General features: G+C 54.0%; 1 protein-coding gene across 1 annotated transcript in view; it reads left to right on the plus strand.

Moving 5' to 3' along the window:
• The window catches only part of Slc6a11 (solute carrier family 6 member 11), a 70444-nt gene extending 53916 nt beyond the window's left edge, over positions 1–16528 (plus strand). The window contains exons 7-14 of the mRNA XM_090324018.1: positions 861–964; positions 3385–3509; positions 8853–8965; positions 10696–10833; positions 13945–14047; positions 14368–14468; positions 15057–15227; positions 15452–16528. Of these exons, the coding sequence (XP_090180144.1) occupies positions 861–964; positions 3385–3509; positions 8853–8965; positions 10696–10833; positions 13945–14047; positions 14368–14468; positions 15057–15227; positions 15452–15604 (1008 nt within the window). The 3' untranslated portion in view covers positions 15605–16528. The remainder of the gene's footprint in view (positions 1–860; positions 965–3384; positions 3510–8852; positions 8966–10695; positions 10834–13944; positions 14048–14367; positions 14469–15056; positions 15228–15451) is intronic.
• The last annotated feature ends 1799 nt before the right edge of the window (positions 16529–18327 follow it).

Consider the following 18327-nt stretch of genomic DNA (forward strand, 5'->3'; position numbering starts at 1 on the left):
TTAAAGAAAGTGGACAGGGATGGACCACACACACACAAGTCCCTAGAAAAGAGATGTGAGGAAGAGGGGAGAGTAAATGCTAAAAGAGTAATGCAGGGATGCTTTTCTCCTGCAACAAAAGAGAAAGCTTGAACTTGCATCTTGTGGATGTCATGTCTTAATAAATACATAAAAATGCCTCTTAATGAGGTAGGGTATTGTATTTCAGGAGCGTTTTAATGGGGTTGAACATGTCTGTCTCCTCTTATAGATACCATGTTCCTTTCATCTAGCACTCTGCACTACATGGCATGCATTGGGTCTCTGCAGCCGCCCCTGAGCTGCCCTGCACTCGAACATTTCATTCCCTCCTCACTGTGGCCTCTCTCCTACCCCCTCTTCTACCTCCCCCTTACCCCCCTTCCCTACTGTACACAGCTCTGGTCCCAGGAGGCAGACATTTTTCAATAAGTGCTGCTCTAGTCATCAAGATTAATGGAAGAAATAGTATCTATAAAAAGCAATTTATTGGGCCGGGATCGTGGCTTACTGGTAGAGTGCTTGCCTAGCATACATGAATCCCTGGGTTTGATTCCTCAGGATCACATATACAGAAAAAGCCAGGAGTGGAGCTGTGACTCAAGGGGTAGAATGCTAGCAGTGAGAAAGCTCAAGGACAGTGCCCAAACCCTTAGTTCAAGCCCTAGGACTGGCAAAAAAAAATAACAACAAAAATTACTGTTGATTAACATTATCCATTTGAAAAGACAGCAACCCAATGATTTAATAAAAAGGGGGTGGGGCTCATAGACTAGAGATGGGGTACTGTGAGGGTTCGTCCCTGTGGATGCCCTCTGCCCCTTCTCCCTTCTGTCCTGCAGGTGTGGGTGGATGCGGGCACGCAGATCTTCTTCTCCTACGCCATCTGCCTGGGCTGTCTCACAGCTCTGGGAAGTTACAACAATTACAACAACAACTGCTACAGGTGAGCCCCCCCTGCCCGTGCCCCCTAGTACCTGGCAGGTGGCTGGCTCACTGCCCACCGTATGGGGTCAGGAGCTGGCGAACTGCTCACCAGCCTCGTTCTCACCTGCCAGAGGGATCAACTCCCCCAAGCTGGCCTTGCTGCCCCCCCAGACCCCAGCTCCCTCTCCCCAGTGCCAGATGTGACCGGGGTCATCACAGCTGGAGAATGGCCTCTGGCTGAGCTGCCCCCGCCATGTCCCGGGACAGCTGTGTGTCTCTCCTACTAGACACAGGGACCTGTGGGCTGGGCCCTGCTTTCCCCACAGCCTCTGCTGCTGCATCCCATGGCCTGTTTCTGTCTCTCTTGTCAGGAAGAAAGCAGATGTCCTGGTGACACTGCAAACACTAAGGCTGTTTTCTGTTCTGTTTCCAAATCATGCTGAAAGCTGGATTTCCCAACCCAGCAGAGTGAGCTCTGAGAGCATTAACCCCTCCGGCCCTCTAATCCCTTCAGGACACTGTGACGGCCCAGCTCCCCTGCAGACTTCAAAGCACTCCTTACATAAGTCCCTCTGCAGAGTGGATGAGAAGGAACAGAGGCGGGCTGGGCACCCCTCACAGATGGGCCCTGTTGGGGCTGGGCTCAGGCCCTGCAGAGTCTCTCTGTGGCTCTGTCCCTGAGGCAGGAGAAAATCACTCAAGGAGCCCATGAACAGAGGGGTGGAAACTAAAATGTTTGTCTTCTATCTTGTGAATGCCCAGAAATGGCTCTGCGCTTCAGGTTTTGCAGTCTTCTGAGTGGGGTGGGCAGGGTTGGTCTTGTTTAGTCCCCAGGGGTTGTCTGAGTCTATCCGACTTACACTTCCAACTTCGCTGACAACTGGCTGAGATCTGGAGCCTGTGCCTTCATTCTGAGCTCCAAGATTCACGGTGACTTAGTGCAGATGGCAAGAAAGAACCACAGAGGAGCTCGGCAGGGTAGGGTGTGCCTGTGATTCCAGCCACTCAGAAGGCAAAGGCACAAGGCAAAAGCAGCCCCCCACCCCTGAGCAAAACCAGGGAGACACCTCAAAAACATGAAATAAAAGCAAAAAGGCTAACATCATAGCTAAAGCAGTAGAGCCTTTGCCTTGCACTGTAAGTCTCTGCGTTCAATTTTCTGTATTGGAATTAAAAAAAGGAGAAGGCAGAAGAGAGGAAAATTCCAGAACAACCAAAGCATGAAGGAAACACATTCCTCTCAGCTCATCCTGTGTCTGCTGTTGGCTAACTTGTGGCCATGTGGCCTGAGACTTGAGGAAAGAGCACAGGGCAGATTTCTCTCCAGCTTGGCCCCTGCCTGGCCTGAACTGAGATCCCTTGAGTGCAGACTTGCAGGTGGCACCCTTGGCTCTGCCAGCAGATGCCCACAGTACCCTGTTCATGGGAGTCTGTATCTGGCATTTGCTGCCACAATACTGCTGTGTAACAAACAGTGCCCGGCTTAGGGGCTGACCACAAATGCAAGCAAGTATTCGTTTTCACTGCTCCCCAGATCGCTGGGGAAGCTTTTCCTCAGTCTGGCCAGTCCAGGGGTGGTGCTAAGCTTGAGGCTGCTACAATGAGGACATTCTTGGGACAGCAGCTCTCCTGGAGGGCTCCTCCCTCCCGTGGAACATAGGAGATTATAAAGGACAAATGCAGCTAGGCGGGCTCAGCTGAAGACACCGTGTGTCGTATCTGGTAACATCTACTTGTCCAAGACCAGCAGAGTCCGTGGTGGGGGCGGGGCCGGGTAGACTGACCCTCTCCCAGGGGAGACAGGTGGGATGACAAGGTGCCAGATGAACACACGTGGCTGGAGCCAGGCTCCTTATCTACAACACACAGTGAGCACAGGGCCATGGCAGATCCTTCAGAGGCCCCCAGGGCCCAAGGCCCTGCTTCTACAGCTCCAACTCCCCATGCCTCAGGCCATGGAAGGCCATGGGGTGTCTGTCACCAGTGGGTTGTATGAATAGAAGCATGATGTGAGGAGAAGAGAAGGTGAGGGTCTCAGCGTGGATGACCATGGAGGAGGAAAGCACCAGGTGTTGCGGGTTGCAGGCGGGAGGAACTACCGGGGAGCAAGAAGAGCCTGGGCTTTAGTTGAGTGCAGCGAGAGGACATCCATGCCCTAAGTGGAAGCTGCCTCCCCACCACGGGCGAGGACCTGGAGGCGCTGCTCCTCCTGGCAGCAGAGCAGAGCCTGAGCAGGGCGCTCTGCAGTCTCTGCTCTGGCAGGATGGGTGTCACCACGAAACCTCGCCCCTGGAAGCTGCTGGAACTGAGGCTCGAGTTCCTCCAGGGAACGGGGCATCCCCTGGCAACTGGCTCCAGCTTCCCCCACTGCCAATAGAGCCTGCACCTCCTACCTGGCACTCCCGCTCTCACGCGTGTTCCTCTTGCTGCTTCCCCCAGGGACTGCATCATGCTCTGCTGCCTGAACAGCGGCACCAGCTTCGTGGCAGGGTTTGCCATCTTCTCAGTCCTGGGCTTCATGGCATATGAGCAGGGGGTGCCCATTGCTGAGGTGGCAGAGTCAGGTGAGTGCCGGGGAGGGGGGGTGCAACTGGCCAGGGTGATGACCACGTGGTCACAACACCCCAACCCTCCGCATCCCAGTGGGAAGTGGTGACCCATGCCCATTCCCCGTCCAGCTCCCCAGGTCCCTCTTTTCCTCACCAGCAACCTGTCCCACTTCCGCCCTCTCTACTCACCTGTCCTTCTCTGAGGTCCATTCCGGTCCTTGGCTTCTCCATCGTCCACGCTCCTGGGCTTGCCCACCCCAGCCGCCCACCTCGGGTCCGTCTCACTTCTACACAGGCTGCTCTTCTGCTTGCAGAGCAGGGGGCTCTCCTTTGCTGCCATAGCTGTGGAAGGGCTGTGGGTATCACAGACTGAAGTGCAGGGCGACTTGTCCGTACGCCAGCCAGGGCAGGATGGTGACGCAGGGCCTCGCCTGGCCGGGTGATGGGGTGAACACCTACGGGAATCCACGGCAGACAGGCTCAGTCACTAGGCCAGCTGAGTACACGGAGGTCTCTCACTCACAAAAAAGCCCAGTGGGGCCCGAGGCTCACGCCTGTAACTCCAGGAGGCCAAGAACTGAGGACCAAGGTTCAAACTCAGACTCAAACTTTGCATTTAACCACCAAACAGCTACAAGGGTAGCTGTGACTCTTGAGTGGTAAAGTGTTAGCCTTGAATGAGAAAGCTCAGCGCCTAGGCCCTGAATTCAAGCCACACACACCACATACACACACACACACACACACACACACACACACACACACACACACACACACACACACACACACATCCAGTGGAGCATTGTACACATACCTGTAACCCCCGGTCCTTGGCGACCTGAGCACCGTATGTTAGAGGCTAGCCCAGGCTGCATAGTGAGCCCCAAGACCAACATCTAAAAAAAAATCTGAAAGGCTGGGAAACATGGCTCAAGTGGCAGAACTCCTGCCTCACATGCCCATGGGTTACACGAAAGACATGATAGGGACAGGGCAGTCACCATCCAGCTCACCAGGACAAAGAAAACAGAACAGGAGTCTATGTCACCAGAGCCAAAAGGACTGAAAGTGCACCACGATGGGTAGAGGGATTCCCTAGCAAGTGCTGGGCTCCGAGGTCAAACCCTCGTATGAGAAATGAAGAGAACTGACAGAACGTGGGGGCGGGGGGGGGGGGGAATGACCAGAAAAGGGAGAAAAACACACTCTGGGCCGGAAGACTGCATGGCAGATGGCCAGTGGAACACCTAGAGGGGCCTTGGAAAAAGCAGGAAGGCAGCCACAGGGACAAAAACGATGGAAGAAAAACTGAACATGACCCCAACACAGAAAGGGGAAATAATAGTTCTACTACCAGTCCCTAAAGAACACACTTAACGCAATGGGACAACCTGCTCAGGACTGGGGAAAGTGAACCCCAGTGATTGACTGAGACAACCCCGAAAAGCTCCATGAACTAGGAATGAGTGATTGCTTGGGTATTCCCAAAGAAAGAAGAATCAGACCCCTGACACATGGGAAGGACGAAAGCAGCTACGGAGGGCAGGCTGCCTTACTGTTATAAAGGCCATGAGAAGGAGGCAAGAATTTTGCTGTGGAGCCTGGGTTTTCTTGCAAACACCATGCCCAGAGAAAACCCATCTTCAACATATAAGATGTAGATCTCTAAAGGGCCTTCAGGAAAAAAAAATGATACCCAAGTACAATAAAAAAAATAAGAGAATTGAGGGGTAGGGTTTTTGGTTTTGTTTTGTTTTGGTTTTTTTTTTTTTTTTTTTTTTTGCCAGTCCTGGGCTTGAGCTCAGGGCCTGAGCACTGTCCTTGGGCTTTCTCAAGGCTAGAGCTCTACCACTTGAGCCTCAGCACCACTTCTGGCTTTTATCTATGTATGTGGTACCAAGGAATCGAACCCGGGTCTTCATGCATGCTAGGCAAGCACTTTAACCACTAGGCCAAACTCCCGGCCTTTGGTTTGGTTTTTTGCATAGCGTGTATGTACAGCCAGGTGTGCCAGTGCATACCAGGAATAAGGAAGCTGAGGAAGGAGCGTGGAAGCTAGACTCTAGCTTGGATTACACCACAAGACCCTATCTCAAAGCAACACCTCTATTTCTCTTGTGAGGAAGAGAGGGATGTAGGAAAATACTGGTTTGTGCAGAAGAATTTCAGAAAGGATAAACTATGAAGAAGAAAATGGGCAGGAAGGAAAGAGAAGGAAGCTAGATAGTGTTAGGAGCATGCTTTAAAAAGAAAAAAAGCTCTGTTTCTTGTAACATTTCACATACTACCCAAATGAAATAGCAGTCACTTTTGTGGGTGCAACCCCACAACTAGACCAAATGAGCCTAATTAGCATTGCCAAAACAAATGAATCATGTATCCACTCGGAGGGGTAAGAGGAAGAAAACGCACTTAAGAACTTAGTTTACTTTGGATGGAACCAGGATCTGAACTTAGGTGTTGAGTCTGGCAATGAGCTGTTTATTTTAGAAACTGAGCCTCAAGGACTGTACTGTGCAGGCGTGCTTTGAACTGTGATCCCCTGGATTGCAGCCTCCTCAGAGTCTAGGGTTCCAGGTGTGAGCCCCCAGTGCCCGGCTAGACAAAGAAATATCAAAGAGCAAGATGGTGACTGAGTTCTGAGACTAGAGATTTAAAAAAACAAGAGCTGAACTACAATTATGCTAAAACAGGGACCCAGACTACCAATTCTACAATATTGTATTTACATGTATTGGTTGAATAAACAGGTAGATGGGGGTAGGCTACAGCACCTTTCACCATGATTGCAGTTAGAAATAAGTGAGGCAGCAAGTCCAAACTTGGAGGTGGAGGCATCAGTCCTGAGCTGGCCCAAGATGTGCGTGTGCAGGCATTCATGTTGGCACGTGTCTGTGAAAGCACACATGCACTCCCTCGCCTTGCGTGTGGGGAGAACACCACGGTGCAGGCACCCTCGGTGCCAGGACTTGTTCTAATCTCCATTCTTCAGGCAAAGGCACAGGGTTCCCTGGAGATGCAGTTAATTCTGGAGCTCCAGGAAATAACCATGTGCTCAGATTTAAAAACAAAAGTGTCAGGAGAACAAGAAATCAACCCCAAGGAGGGGCCAGAATTAAAACCCAGAACCATCTGAGCAGCAAAATAAATAACAATGGTATCATATTAGAACCCAGAGAACACACCACACCCGGGCCATCCCTATGAGTGTAAGTGTATCCCAGTGGAAACGTCCATGTGGGAGAGGGTAGGGGGCCAAGCAAGAGAAACCAGATGCCGCCAGGTGGGACACCAGCAGGGCCATTGCCGCCATGCTGTACTGCCTACCAGGGCTCAGGGCTCAGGGCTCAAAGCTTGCTTGGAACAGTGTGCTTCTACCACCAAGGCAGTGGTGGAGATAGATGGAGACTTTCCTGTAAAATGATGACCAGTGTTCATCCAAACTGAAATGGGATAGAGGAGGTGCTGTGGCTTAGGACCCAAGGGGGTGCAGCCAGAAAGAGCCGTGCAGAGGGGTCCTGACCTGGGCGTCAGGAGGGAAGCTCTCTGTTCTGAAGAAGACCTGTGGTTTAGTTCATGGCTCTGTACCAATCTTAATTTCCAGGTGTTAAATCTCAAAGGTTTTCCTCCAGAACCAGAATGCAAAGAGGTCTACAGGCTCTGTTCGGCACTAGAAATCCTAGAGAATGCAATAGGACATGAAAAACAAAACACTGTCAGATTAGGAACAATTAAAAACCATCGTGTCATAAACCACATGGCTGACCATATGGAAAACGCGAGAGAAAATTAAATTAGAAGTTAAAAGCAAATAGGTCAACAAGTAAAAGTCTACATTTTTATATGCCAGTGACAATGGGATCCATTTAACTTCTGCTTGTCACAAGACACCATTAAAAACAGGAAAAGGAAAACTACACAGCCTGAGAGAAAGTAACGTGATGCCTTCGCTCCTCAAAATAGAATGTCTTCTATTCCATGTATTTAAAGAGCTCTCCCTAGTCAAAAAAAGATGACCCAGGGCCAGGAGTTTGGCCTAGTGGTTAAAGTGCTTGCCTCGCATGCATGAAGACCCGGGTTCGATTCCTTGGTACCACATACATAGAAAAAAAAAAAGATGACCCAACAGAAAACAGGCAGAGACCTATAGCAGACCCTGGATGAAGGAAGACTCTGCGTGGAGGACACGCGCCACCATGAGGAATGTGAACCCAAAATGGTAACATCACCCACTATCCATGAAGACCAAACTCTCAAGGCTGCTGACAGCAAAGTGTTGGCAAGACTCTGGAGCCTCTGGTCTTCTCACTCATCACTGTAAGATTAGCCAGTGGACTGCCTTTAAAATCAGTGTCCTAGAAAGTGAAACACGTGGTTATGGAATGCTCCAGAAATTCCACCTTGAGCAGAATGGACAGAGCTAATAAACCAGGGGAGAGAGGAGATGCTAGGTGCCCTGCCTTCTGATTTCAGTGCTGGGTACCTGCGAGGTTCTCTGAATGATGTGCCTGGACTGACAGTTGTTGTATGTAAGTTGTTATTATACCTTAAGGAAGCCGCTTGTCTGCGCGTGTCTGCACGTGCACGCACATGCACGTCTGCACGCATACCCATACTGGAGCTTGAACTCAAGGGCTGGGCACAATCCCTTAGCCTTTTCTTTAAGGCTAGTGCTCTACCACTTGAGTCACAGGTCTCCTTCCAGCTTTTGGCTGGTTAATTGGAGATCAGATTCTCCTGGACTTCCCTGCCCAGTCTGGCTTCAAATCTTGAACTTCAGATTTCTGAGTAGCTAGTGGCATAAGCAACTTGAAGAGCAGTAAAGCTGCTCTTAAAGCAAAAAGTTAAAAAAGAAGACGCACTGAATTCCCAAAGCAACCTTTTTCACCACTCATTAGCCAAGGAAACAGAGTTATAGGCCACAGAATATAAGCAGGATTTGAACCCAGACCATGAGGTTGCCAAGTCTGTGCTCTTTACCACTCTGCTACAGAGACTGGTACCCAGGCCCCATGTTTGGAGAAACCAAATACGTGAATGTGGGCCTGGGAAATTCGGGGAGCCTGGATCCCTCATTCCGGGTCCTACACTGCATCCTCTGGTGCCTTCCTCTGGAGGTGGAGTCGGAGCCTTCAGGGAAGTCCTGAGATCTGTTTTAAACAGATAGGAAGGTCCAAGGGTCAGGCCCACCTGGTGTGACCCCTGACCTACCTGGCCCCATTCACCTCCATGCCTCACCCTGCTGATCTGAGAAGTAGGCCAGGATCCTGGCTGAGTGAGCTGAGACCTCGCCACAGCGCCTGGCCCAGGTCGTGCACTGTGAATGCTGGATTGTAGTGAGCGCTCTCTCCTCCCCAGGCCCCGGCCTGGCCTTTATCGCTTACCCCAAGGCTGTCACCATGATGCCTCTGTCCCCGCTATGGGCCACCCTGTTCTTCATGATGCTCATCTTCCTGGGCCTGGACAGTCAGGTGAGGTGATGGGCGGGGCAGGGGTGGGGGAAGAGCAATGCGGGAGTAGGGAGACCCCGTTCATGGGCCTGATGCCACCTCTGGTCTGGTCGGCGGAACCTCCTCACAGTGTCCACCCTGCCTGCCTCCAAACATCTGCTCAGGGCCTTCCATCTCTTTCCAGAGACTTCCTCATCTAGAACATTTCCCATGTCTAAATACTTCCATTCTGCCAGTTTCTTGGCTAAGCATGTCCACCTCCACCGTGCACAGTCCACCAGCCAGGCACACAGGCCAGGGAGAGCCCCCTTCCTCCCTCCCTCCACCTGTGATACACCCCAGGTGGCCCCTGGCTCCTCCTCAGTGCCCCACCTCCTGCCTTGGTGCCCGGGGCTTCCTCTGCGGCCTGCTGGGCCTGTGTCCTCAGCTCTGGGTTGACCGGGTTGGCGCTGCATCCTCTGCCCGTGCTCCTTCGTGGCCTTCCAGCACGGTGTCCGTGGCCTCTGTTAGCTCAGCAGGCACAGATCCTGCTCTCTGCCTGTGGACTGGGGCCAGCTGGCTCCCCCCACAGCCCAGGGCATGGCTGGCTATACGATGGGTACCTTGGCGGCTGGCTCTGCAGTGGGCCGGGGTGGGGGTGTCTGCAGGCAGAGATGGCCCAGGCTCAGGGACTGTCCCCCAAGCGCCCTCAGCTAAGAGTTAAGACTCACGGGGCTCAGTCGGGGAGAGCTGCTGTTCCCAGCCACGCACTGCACCCAGGACCCATCACGATGTGTCTGTCCCTGTCACCTGCCACAGGGGATTTCTTTCTTTGAGCCATTCCCCGGAAACTGCTAAGCTGAGCCCACAGCGTACCAGGTGTTTTTGCTGATAATCTTCCCCTCCTTGTTGGGCTGAAGCCCTGGAGGGAGCAGGGCCTGTAGTGGTTGTGGTGCGGGACAGGAGACGGGCTGGGCAGTCTGGCACAGGAAGCATGGCCGCTGGCCAGGCTTTCCCAGCCCCGGCCAGCATACTGTCTCCACCATCGTGTGGACTGGGGATCCTTTTGGTTATCCTCATTTTAAGGGAGAGAGCAAGGACACTCTCCCCCACACTACAGTATCATCCTCTCCTCGCCATTCTGGAGGATGAGGCCAGCCCTTGCTGTGGGCAGCAGGCAGCCTGGGCATTGAGTCAGACAGGGCTGGAGAGGACCCCGGGTCCGTGCATCTCTCCAGCCGTGTGACCCTAGGTGGTCACTGCCCCCCTTTGCCTATGCAGCTCATGTGCACATGAAGGGCCGATGTCCCCCTCTGGGGGGAAGAGAAGCAATTCCTGGGGGGTCAGGGAGGGGAGCCTCCCAACTGGGCTTCAGGCAGCCCCGCTCTCCTCCCGCCATGCTGAGCTGCACAGCGCCAGCTTGAGGTCCAGCCTCTGGAACTGATGACCCGCATCGTGGCCCGGCTCTGCCCCTGCTCATCCCTGGATGACAGCTGGACATGGCTGCCCCTCTGCTGCCCTCCATCTGACCAGCGTCTGCCACCCGCCCAGCTCCAAGCTGCTGGCGGGTGACAGGACGCCACCCAGACTGCAGCTAAGCCTCAGTGACCCCAGAATACAAGGCAGGCACTTGGGGAGAAGGAGCAGAGCCTGGGGCTCCACACTGAGCAGCCTTGTCCTGGGGGTCAGCTCCCTGAGTGGGGAGGAGACAGGGCTGGCCCTGCCCAGTGGGGCTCACTCAGCCGAGGCCGCCGCCTGTGTCCCCCTGCCAGTTTGTGTGCGTGGAAAGCCTGGTGACCGCCGTGGTGGACATGTACCCCAAGGTGTTCCGGAGGGGCTACCGGCGGGAGCTGCTCATCCTGGCACTCTCCATAGTCTCCTACTTCCTGGGCCTGGTGATGCTGACGGAGGTGAGTGAGCGGGCCAGCGCTCAAGAGGCTCTGATGTCAACCCCGGGCTCGGACACTGCCTGGCCATGCCACCCTGGGTGGGTCCAGGCCGTTCTCTACCGCACAGCTCGCTCCTCCAGTGAGGGTGGGTGCACACACCCTGAGGCCTTGAGCACAGGATCCAACCTCTGCCCACGCTGGGCCACAGGAAGCTTCTGGGGGCTCCCTGGGGAGGGGGACATGGGGCACCGTTGTCCCAGGGGAACTTAGGAGTGTCGCAGGCCCTATTGTGGCATTGAGGATGGTTATTTAACCCCTGTCCTCTGCGTGTCCGCCTCCCCCATCCCTGCAGGTGAGGAGGGGTTCTTCATCACCCCAAAATTGGGGCTGTCTTAAAACCAGGTGCCTCTCCCCTGCAGCCACGCCACCCCATCCTCACCCAGGTTCCTTTCAAAGGTGGCATGTGTCATCTCATGCACACGAAGCTAAACTGTACTTTGTATGCCAGGACTGAGGTATGAACTCAGGGCCTCGTTCTCTTGCAGGCATTCAAGCACTGGAGTCACAGCTCCACTTACTATTTTACCGTGGTTCATTAGAGATAGGAGTCTCTCCGACTTTCCCTTCCAGGATGGCTTTGAACCAAGACCCTCAGGATCTCAGTCCCCTGACTAGATGGGATTACAGGCATGAGCCACCAGTGCCCAGCAGCTTTGATCTTCAATTCCCAAAGCCACATGTGCTGGTGGTCATAGAGTGGTGTCAGCCGAGCTTCCAGGGAGCAGGACCCACGACCCAGGCCAAGGCTGCAGGCCACACACCTCAGCCTCCGCCTTGGTGGTAACTGCTGGCTGGATAGTCCAGGGCCTGCCTTGAATCACGGGGCCGGATCAAAGGGGATTAGGACGGAGGAAGCAGTTGGAGCAGAGCCCGGATGGTCTTCATCCCTTAACGGCAGGATGCGCTCTGAGGCTCACGCTAGGCGTGTTTGTCGTGCAAACACCACACATGCGTGCCAGCCACTACAAGGTCGCCGGGCACAGTCCTAGGAGATGGTCCATCCTACCGTGCCCCGTGTTGACCGAACACCATGAGCTGGAGAAGTGCTACGTGAAGGCTTCATTGTTCCATTTGTAATGTGCAGGGTTCATGGAATGAGCGCTGTGTGTATTTTTATTTTATAGCCCGGAGGTTTTAGGTCAGAGCCTGGGACTTCCTGGACAGGTGCTGTACCCCTGAGATGCATCCTCACCCTTTCTTGTGTTGTTTTTCAGACAGGTTCTTCCGGGGTCCAGCGGGACCCCACACTTCCTATATCAGCCTTCCAAATAGCTAGGATGACAGATGCGCAGGTTTGTGTTGGCTGAGATGGGATCTCACTGCCCGGGCTGGCTCTGAACTACCATCCTCTTGATTTTCACCCAGAATCTCAGAGCTGTGCCCAGCTTGAGTTTTTATTTATTTGTTTAATACTGATCTTGAGGCTTGAATTCAGGGCCTAGGCACTATCCATGAGTTTTTGTGATCAAAGCTAGTTCTCTACCACTTGAGCCACAGCTCCACTTCTGGCTTTTTTTTGGTGGTTACTTAGGAAGGAAGGGCTCACAGCCTTTCCTGTTCCAGGTTGGCTTTAGACTGCAACCCTGAGATCTCAGCCTCCCGAGTAGCTAGGATTACAGCTCTCAGCCACTGGTGCCCAGCAACGAAACCAGTGACAAAGATACCAACTGAGACCCTGGACGCATGGCAGCTATCCCAGCCCCAGTCCCAGGCCCACGGCGTCTCTCCCGCTGTGGGTTTTCAGAATGTGAAGACGCCATCAGCACTTAGGGAAAGCGTTGCCGTGAAAATGTGGATTTGGGCAGCTCAGGTCTCAGGGCTATCCCACCAGCCGTGGATAAGATGTGTGGGACACACCCACTTTCCTCATCTATGTTCTGCATTATTCCATGGTCTCAGGCTGTGCTGCCCAAGTGGGATAGAAGATGGGAACCAAGGGGGGGGGGTCATTCTAAGTAAGGCCCCATGGTAGGCTCTCTGGAGCCTTCGTTTTGATCCCTAACCCACCATCGGCTTTCAGATGGCTCCCACTGGGGTGTCATGAAGATTCCAGTAGGCTCTTCTTGTGTCTGCAGCTGGGCCTTCCACCCCCACCTCCCTGCCCCTGGCACCTGCCATGCTCCTAGATGCCTTTCCAGTCAACCGAGCTCACACCTACCAGGTCCTCCACAGAGCTCAGTCACCTCAGCCCACACATCTCTACATATAGTTGTGGTACAGGCCAGTCAGGACACCCTGCAACCAAGGCAGCAGATGCTCCAGCCCTCTCACAGCATAGCGTACTTGATGATGCACAGTGCCCGGTTCAATGGGAACACAATAGACCCAGTCACCGCCCTGCTGTCTGTGGGAAATCCTTGGACAAAGACTCAAGATTATGTTGCAGAGGTGCTGTTGTAGATGATGTGTTTTGTGTGCAAATACGTTCAATCTGATGTTAGACACAGAAGGCCATCTCTGCCTCCTACAGGTTAAGTGTGCACCTACTATCTGCCTGCTCTGCCTAGGGGGAGCTCAGAGCTCCCAGCACAGCTGCCAAGGCTACTTGAGTTTTTGTTTTTGCTTTTTTTTTTTTTTTAACAGTCTAGAAATTGCATTCTGGAGACACAAAGAAAAAAACAAGGCTGCCAGGGAGGGCCTTTTGGAGATGTCTCCGTGTGGGGTTCACCTGCCCTCCATCCACTGAAGGTAGCTGGTGAGCAGGGGTGAACAGGAAAGGAGGAAGACGACGAGATGACTGCCAGGCTGAAGGGAGCCGTAGAGATTTCAGACTAGAGAGTGGCGTGGCAGAAAGGAAGAAAGGCAGAAAGGTGTGCGGAGGACAGGGAGTAGAGCCAGAAGCAGGAGGCCCACAGCCATCTGTGCAGGAGAGGTGCTGCTTCCCTGGTGTCCCTGTTGTTTCTCTCCCTCGGGGCGGGCCTGGGACAGGAATGTGACAGGGACACCAGTGCCACTGTCCTCCAGCCCCCCTGAGGCCCAGGGGCACAGGGACCCAGGTGTGGCTATGCAGAGCCCACACCTGGCCCGTGGTAGCCACAAAGCAGTTGTCCCTCCGTCTGTCCTCCCGGGCAGGGCGGCATGTACATCTTCCAGCTCTTTGACTCGTACGCGGCCAGCGGGATGTGCCTGCTCTTTGTGGCCATCTTCGAGTGCGTGTGCATCGGCTGGGTGTATGGTGAGTGGGGGCTGGGACCTGGGATCTGGGGGTGGGGGTGGGGCTCGGGCCTGAGGCCCCTCCCTCCTCTCCTTGGGGACTTCTGGACCCCTTTCCACTGCTACCAGCTCGCTCACGGCCTCCTAGAGCCCCCTCGCTCCACCCTAGCGAGCAAGCCCTTCCTCATGGACCTACCAGAACCCTCTGACCCAGACCACAGCTCTGGGGTCGGCTGTGCCAAGCTGGGGTACCGAGAAGATCCTGCTGTCCTCTCTGGGACTGGGAAGGAGTGCACTCTTCCCCCGCTGAGTCTCCTGCTTGTGTTTCCCTCCTCGGCCCAGGAAGCAATCGATTCTATGACAACATCGAGGACATGATCGGCTACCGGCCGCTGTCACTCATCAAGTGGTGCTGGAAGGTGGTGACCCCCGGAATCTGTGCGGTGAGTCCATCACAACCACCGCCCACCCCTGCCCGCCCACTCCCCTGCGTCACAGCCCCCCGCCCAGCGGAGACGCGCGCTGCAGCTCAATAAGTGGCTGAGAGCAGGGGTGCATGTATGAGTGTCGTATGTCCCAGCCATAGAAAAGCGTGGTGGCTGGGCTTGGTGTTCATTCTAGTCGTCCTCAGTGATGCAGAGTCGCACACATAGGAAGTCCAAAGCCAAGGCATGAAGCAAGACCAGCCTGAAATATAACCCGTGCCTAAAGGGGCTGGAGGTGTAGCTCAAGTGGTACAGCGCCTGCCTTGTAAGCTCCAGGCCCTGAGGTCATTCTGGCACCAAAGGGAGGGACAGAGGGAGGGAGAGAGAGAGAAAGGGGAAGGACAGAAAAGCAACCTCAGCGCTTGATGTTCTTGTTGGCACTGAACAAGATTCAGAACGCATCTTCATGGGCCGCTGAAGGTCACTGAACAAAGCCAGCCCAGGAGGTAGCTAGGGAAAAAGTACCAAGTCCTCTGGGGCAGGGGCTGGGTGAGTCCTGTAGCCCGGCGGGGGTGCCCTGAGCTTCCCTCCCCCTTCTTGGCACAGGGCATCTTCATCTTCTTCCTGGTCAAGTACAGGCCCCTCAAGTATAACAACCTGTACACCTACCCCACCTGGGGCTACGGCATCGGCTGGCTCATGGCCCTGTCTTCCATGCTGTGCATCCCGCTCTGGATCTGCATCAAGCTGTGGAAGACAGAAGGCACGCTGCCCGAGGTGAGGGCTCCGGGTGGCGTGGTGGGGCTGAGGGAGGTCCAGGCAGGGCCCCAAGATGAGGGCCAGCAGGGCAGCTTAGTGGGCTGAGGCTCCACGGCACTGGAGGAGATCCAAGCTGCACCCCAGGCTGCACAGAGCACCCCCTCCTCCTTCCCCCTCCCTCCTTCTCTCCCCCCTCCCCGCCTCCCCAGCCCATGCACTCAGCATCTCTTCTCAACCATCAGAAATTCCGGAAGCTGACAAGCCCCAGCGCAGATCTGAAGATGCGGGGCAAGCTTGGGGCAGGCCCACGGACGGTGATGGTTAATGACTGTGAAGCCAAGGTCAAGGGCGACGGCACCATCTCCACCATCACAGAGAAGGAGACGCATTTCTGAGCTGCAGCCTGCTGCCTGGATGCTCCTCCCTCTCCCTCTCCCCCTCTACTCCCCCTACGTGTGTAAATGAAGAACTGAAATCTCACCTAATGGTAGGGGCTTCTCCTTTGCACAGGATGTATTAACAAGTTAATTTCCAGCCAGCCACTGTACACTCTGGTTTGAAGCCTTCCTCCCCACCCCACAGTGACTGTGGACAACTTTTACAGCGAGAAGATTCTGTGCGATGGACCAGCCTGGTGTGGTTTTAACCCATGCTTTCTAGGGGCTCCTGTATCATAGTGTACAACTTTTACACTTGGGCTGGGGGCAGGTGGGGGACCCGTGTCTGTCCTCCTCTGTCTGATTTTAATGGGCTGCTTTATGTCCCTAGCCAGCCACACACATGCTTCTCCATGCGGGGCCGCCAGGGGCAGTTTCTCTCCTGAACACTATCTTTTCCCTATAGTAAGGTCCCAGGCAGTAAAGAAAAATTCCCACCTGCCTTTGGCCTCCGGGGCTACAGGCCTGCTTCACCCCCCGCCACTCAGTGAGCACAGCCCTGCCCTTTCCTCGCCGGACTCAGTTTCCCCTGCCTCCTGACTAGATGGAGGGGCCGGAATGGCTGATCTCTCTGGGGTTCTCAGCTGTTTGGCCCTGGTTATGCTCATGACCTTGGCTCCTCCTCTCAGCCTCCCTCCACCACTGGACCCCACCCCCAGCTGCTTATTTAAAAGCCAGTCTGCCATGCAGTTACCTGGCTGGTGCCAATATGTGCTTTCCCCCAAACTCTAGTTTGCCCTCCCTTCTGTTGCCTGGTCAGTTAGCCCTGGTTCTTGTGGCAAGGTCTCCTTCCATCTGGCCCTCCTGGACACCATCCGTCCTTCCTGGGTGGAGGCTGGAGTGGCCATGGGGGCTGACCAAAGGTGGCCATCTCTTCTCCTTGCAGCTGTCTCCTTGCAGCTCAGGAAGTTCTGCACAGAGACAAGGCCTGGGCCTGGTTTCAGTCTAAGGTCTCTTCCCTCTGCCCCCCCCCCCACCAGCCGCCTCTTGTTCTTGGGGCCCCTGCTTCCTCCCTCCCATCCTGCCTGACCCTGCATGGAGCCAACTCTCTGTCTCTGTCATCAGGATCCTGGAAGCCTCGACTTCTACAGCTGGGTACCCCCTCAGCTCTTCCCCAGGGTGGACTTGTTGTCCCTGGGGCATCTGAACTGTACTTCCGGGCTGGCCTCAGATCTCTCTGGCCAAGCTCCCTTCCCTCCTCATTGGATTTTTCCATCCAGTCTCCATTTGGGCTCCTTAGCTGCTAGGCTGGGACAGGCCTACTCAAGTTCCTGCTCTTGCAGGTTCTCATTTTGTGTGACAGAAATGTAAGCCTGCTCCAAGCTAAGGCTACAGTGTCCCGTCACATTCTTGTGTGTCCCATCCATCCCAAGCGCACAGCCTGCCGGCCTCCCTACCCGAAGCCTGTGCTGGCTCCCCAGGGCACCACCAGCCCAGGTCTGCCCAGGCGATTTCAGGTAGGGAAGGCCAGTGTCTCCCTGAGATATGCTGCCTGGCAATTGGTCCCCATCGCCTGTCCTCCCACCCTAGGGGCCTGCCCGCTGCTGCTACGGTCCTCACCACCGACTCCCTCCTGGACAGAGGGACGGACAGGCCCCTGAGGTCTTTAAAGGACGCTGTGTTGTACATGTGGCCCTTAACCCTTGACACTTTAACACTACTCACGGGGGAGAAGGAGGGAGGCTGTGGTTCTGAGGTTTGTTTTGGCTTTTTGTTTTTTAATTTCCTACTAGAATTTGGGTAACTTTAGGGGGATCTGGGGGCGGGCAGTGAGGGGAGGGGAAACACGTCCTTGTGATGATTTTTTTGATATTCATTAGACACAATACATCCTTTCTGAGATATTTACAATATTATTAAAAAATGGAAAAAGACTGTACTGTTTTGCACTATGAACACTTTTATTGGCGATCCAAATGGGCACAAGATTGTCTGCTTACCCATTTTTAAAAAGTAAAGAAATGAGCAAACTCTGGCCTGGTTGTACCCAGCAGAGCAGCATTCATTGCTTTTATTTATGGCTATATTTGCATGTTACTTCTCCCATCTCACAGATCAGAGAAGTCAAATTTTCCCACAGACACACAGCCAATTCACCAACAGGACCAGAAAGAAGCTAGACCCCTCTGGCCTGTATTCTTTCATCATTAAGCCTTCCTGTTTCCCGTGTTACAGAGGCAAAGGTGGCTTCTGTGAGGTTCAGACACCTTGTCCCCATAGGTGGACCATAGGTACAGTGGGAAGAGATGGGTGGGGAGGCTGTCAGCCCAGGTAAAGGGTTCAGAATCTGCTCTGCCAGCCTTAGTTTTCACAGCTCCCATTATCTGATTCAGGGTGATTCTGAAAGTGGCAATATAGTAAAGCTTTGGATTTACCCTGACTATCCTTAACCTGAATCAATAGTGCCTTAGCTTACAGAGTATCTGTGACCTTGCTTACGACACACACACACACACACACACACACACACACACACACACACACACACACCTCTAAATTTGTATGTGAGGTTTGCAAATGTCCCATTCATATCCTCAAGTGTGTTTGGCCCTGTCCAACCACAGTGCAGTAAAATGAGCTCACAATTTCTTCTCCTGTCTGTCTGGTCACAACTGCCTTGTGTGGTACACAGGTGCCTGCAGCAAGAGAACAGGCTAACACAGAAATGTGGGTGTCCCATC

The sequence above is a fragment of the Megascapheus bottae genome, chromosome 33 (assembly GCF_031878675.1).
Source record: "Megascapheus bottae isolate mThoBot1 chromosome 33, mThoBot2.hap1, whole genome shotgun sequence".
Lineage (NCBI taxonomy): Eukaryota > Metazoa > Chordata > Mammalia > Rodentia > Geomyidae > Megascapheus > Megascapheus bottae.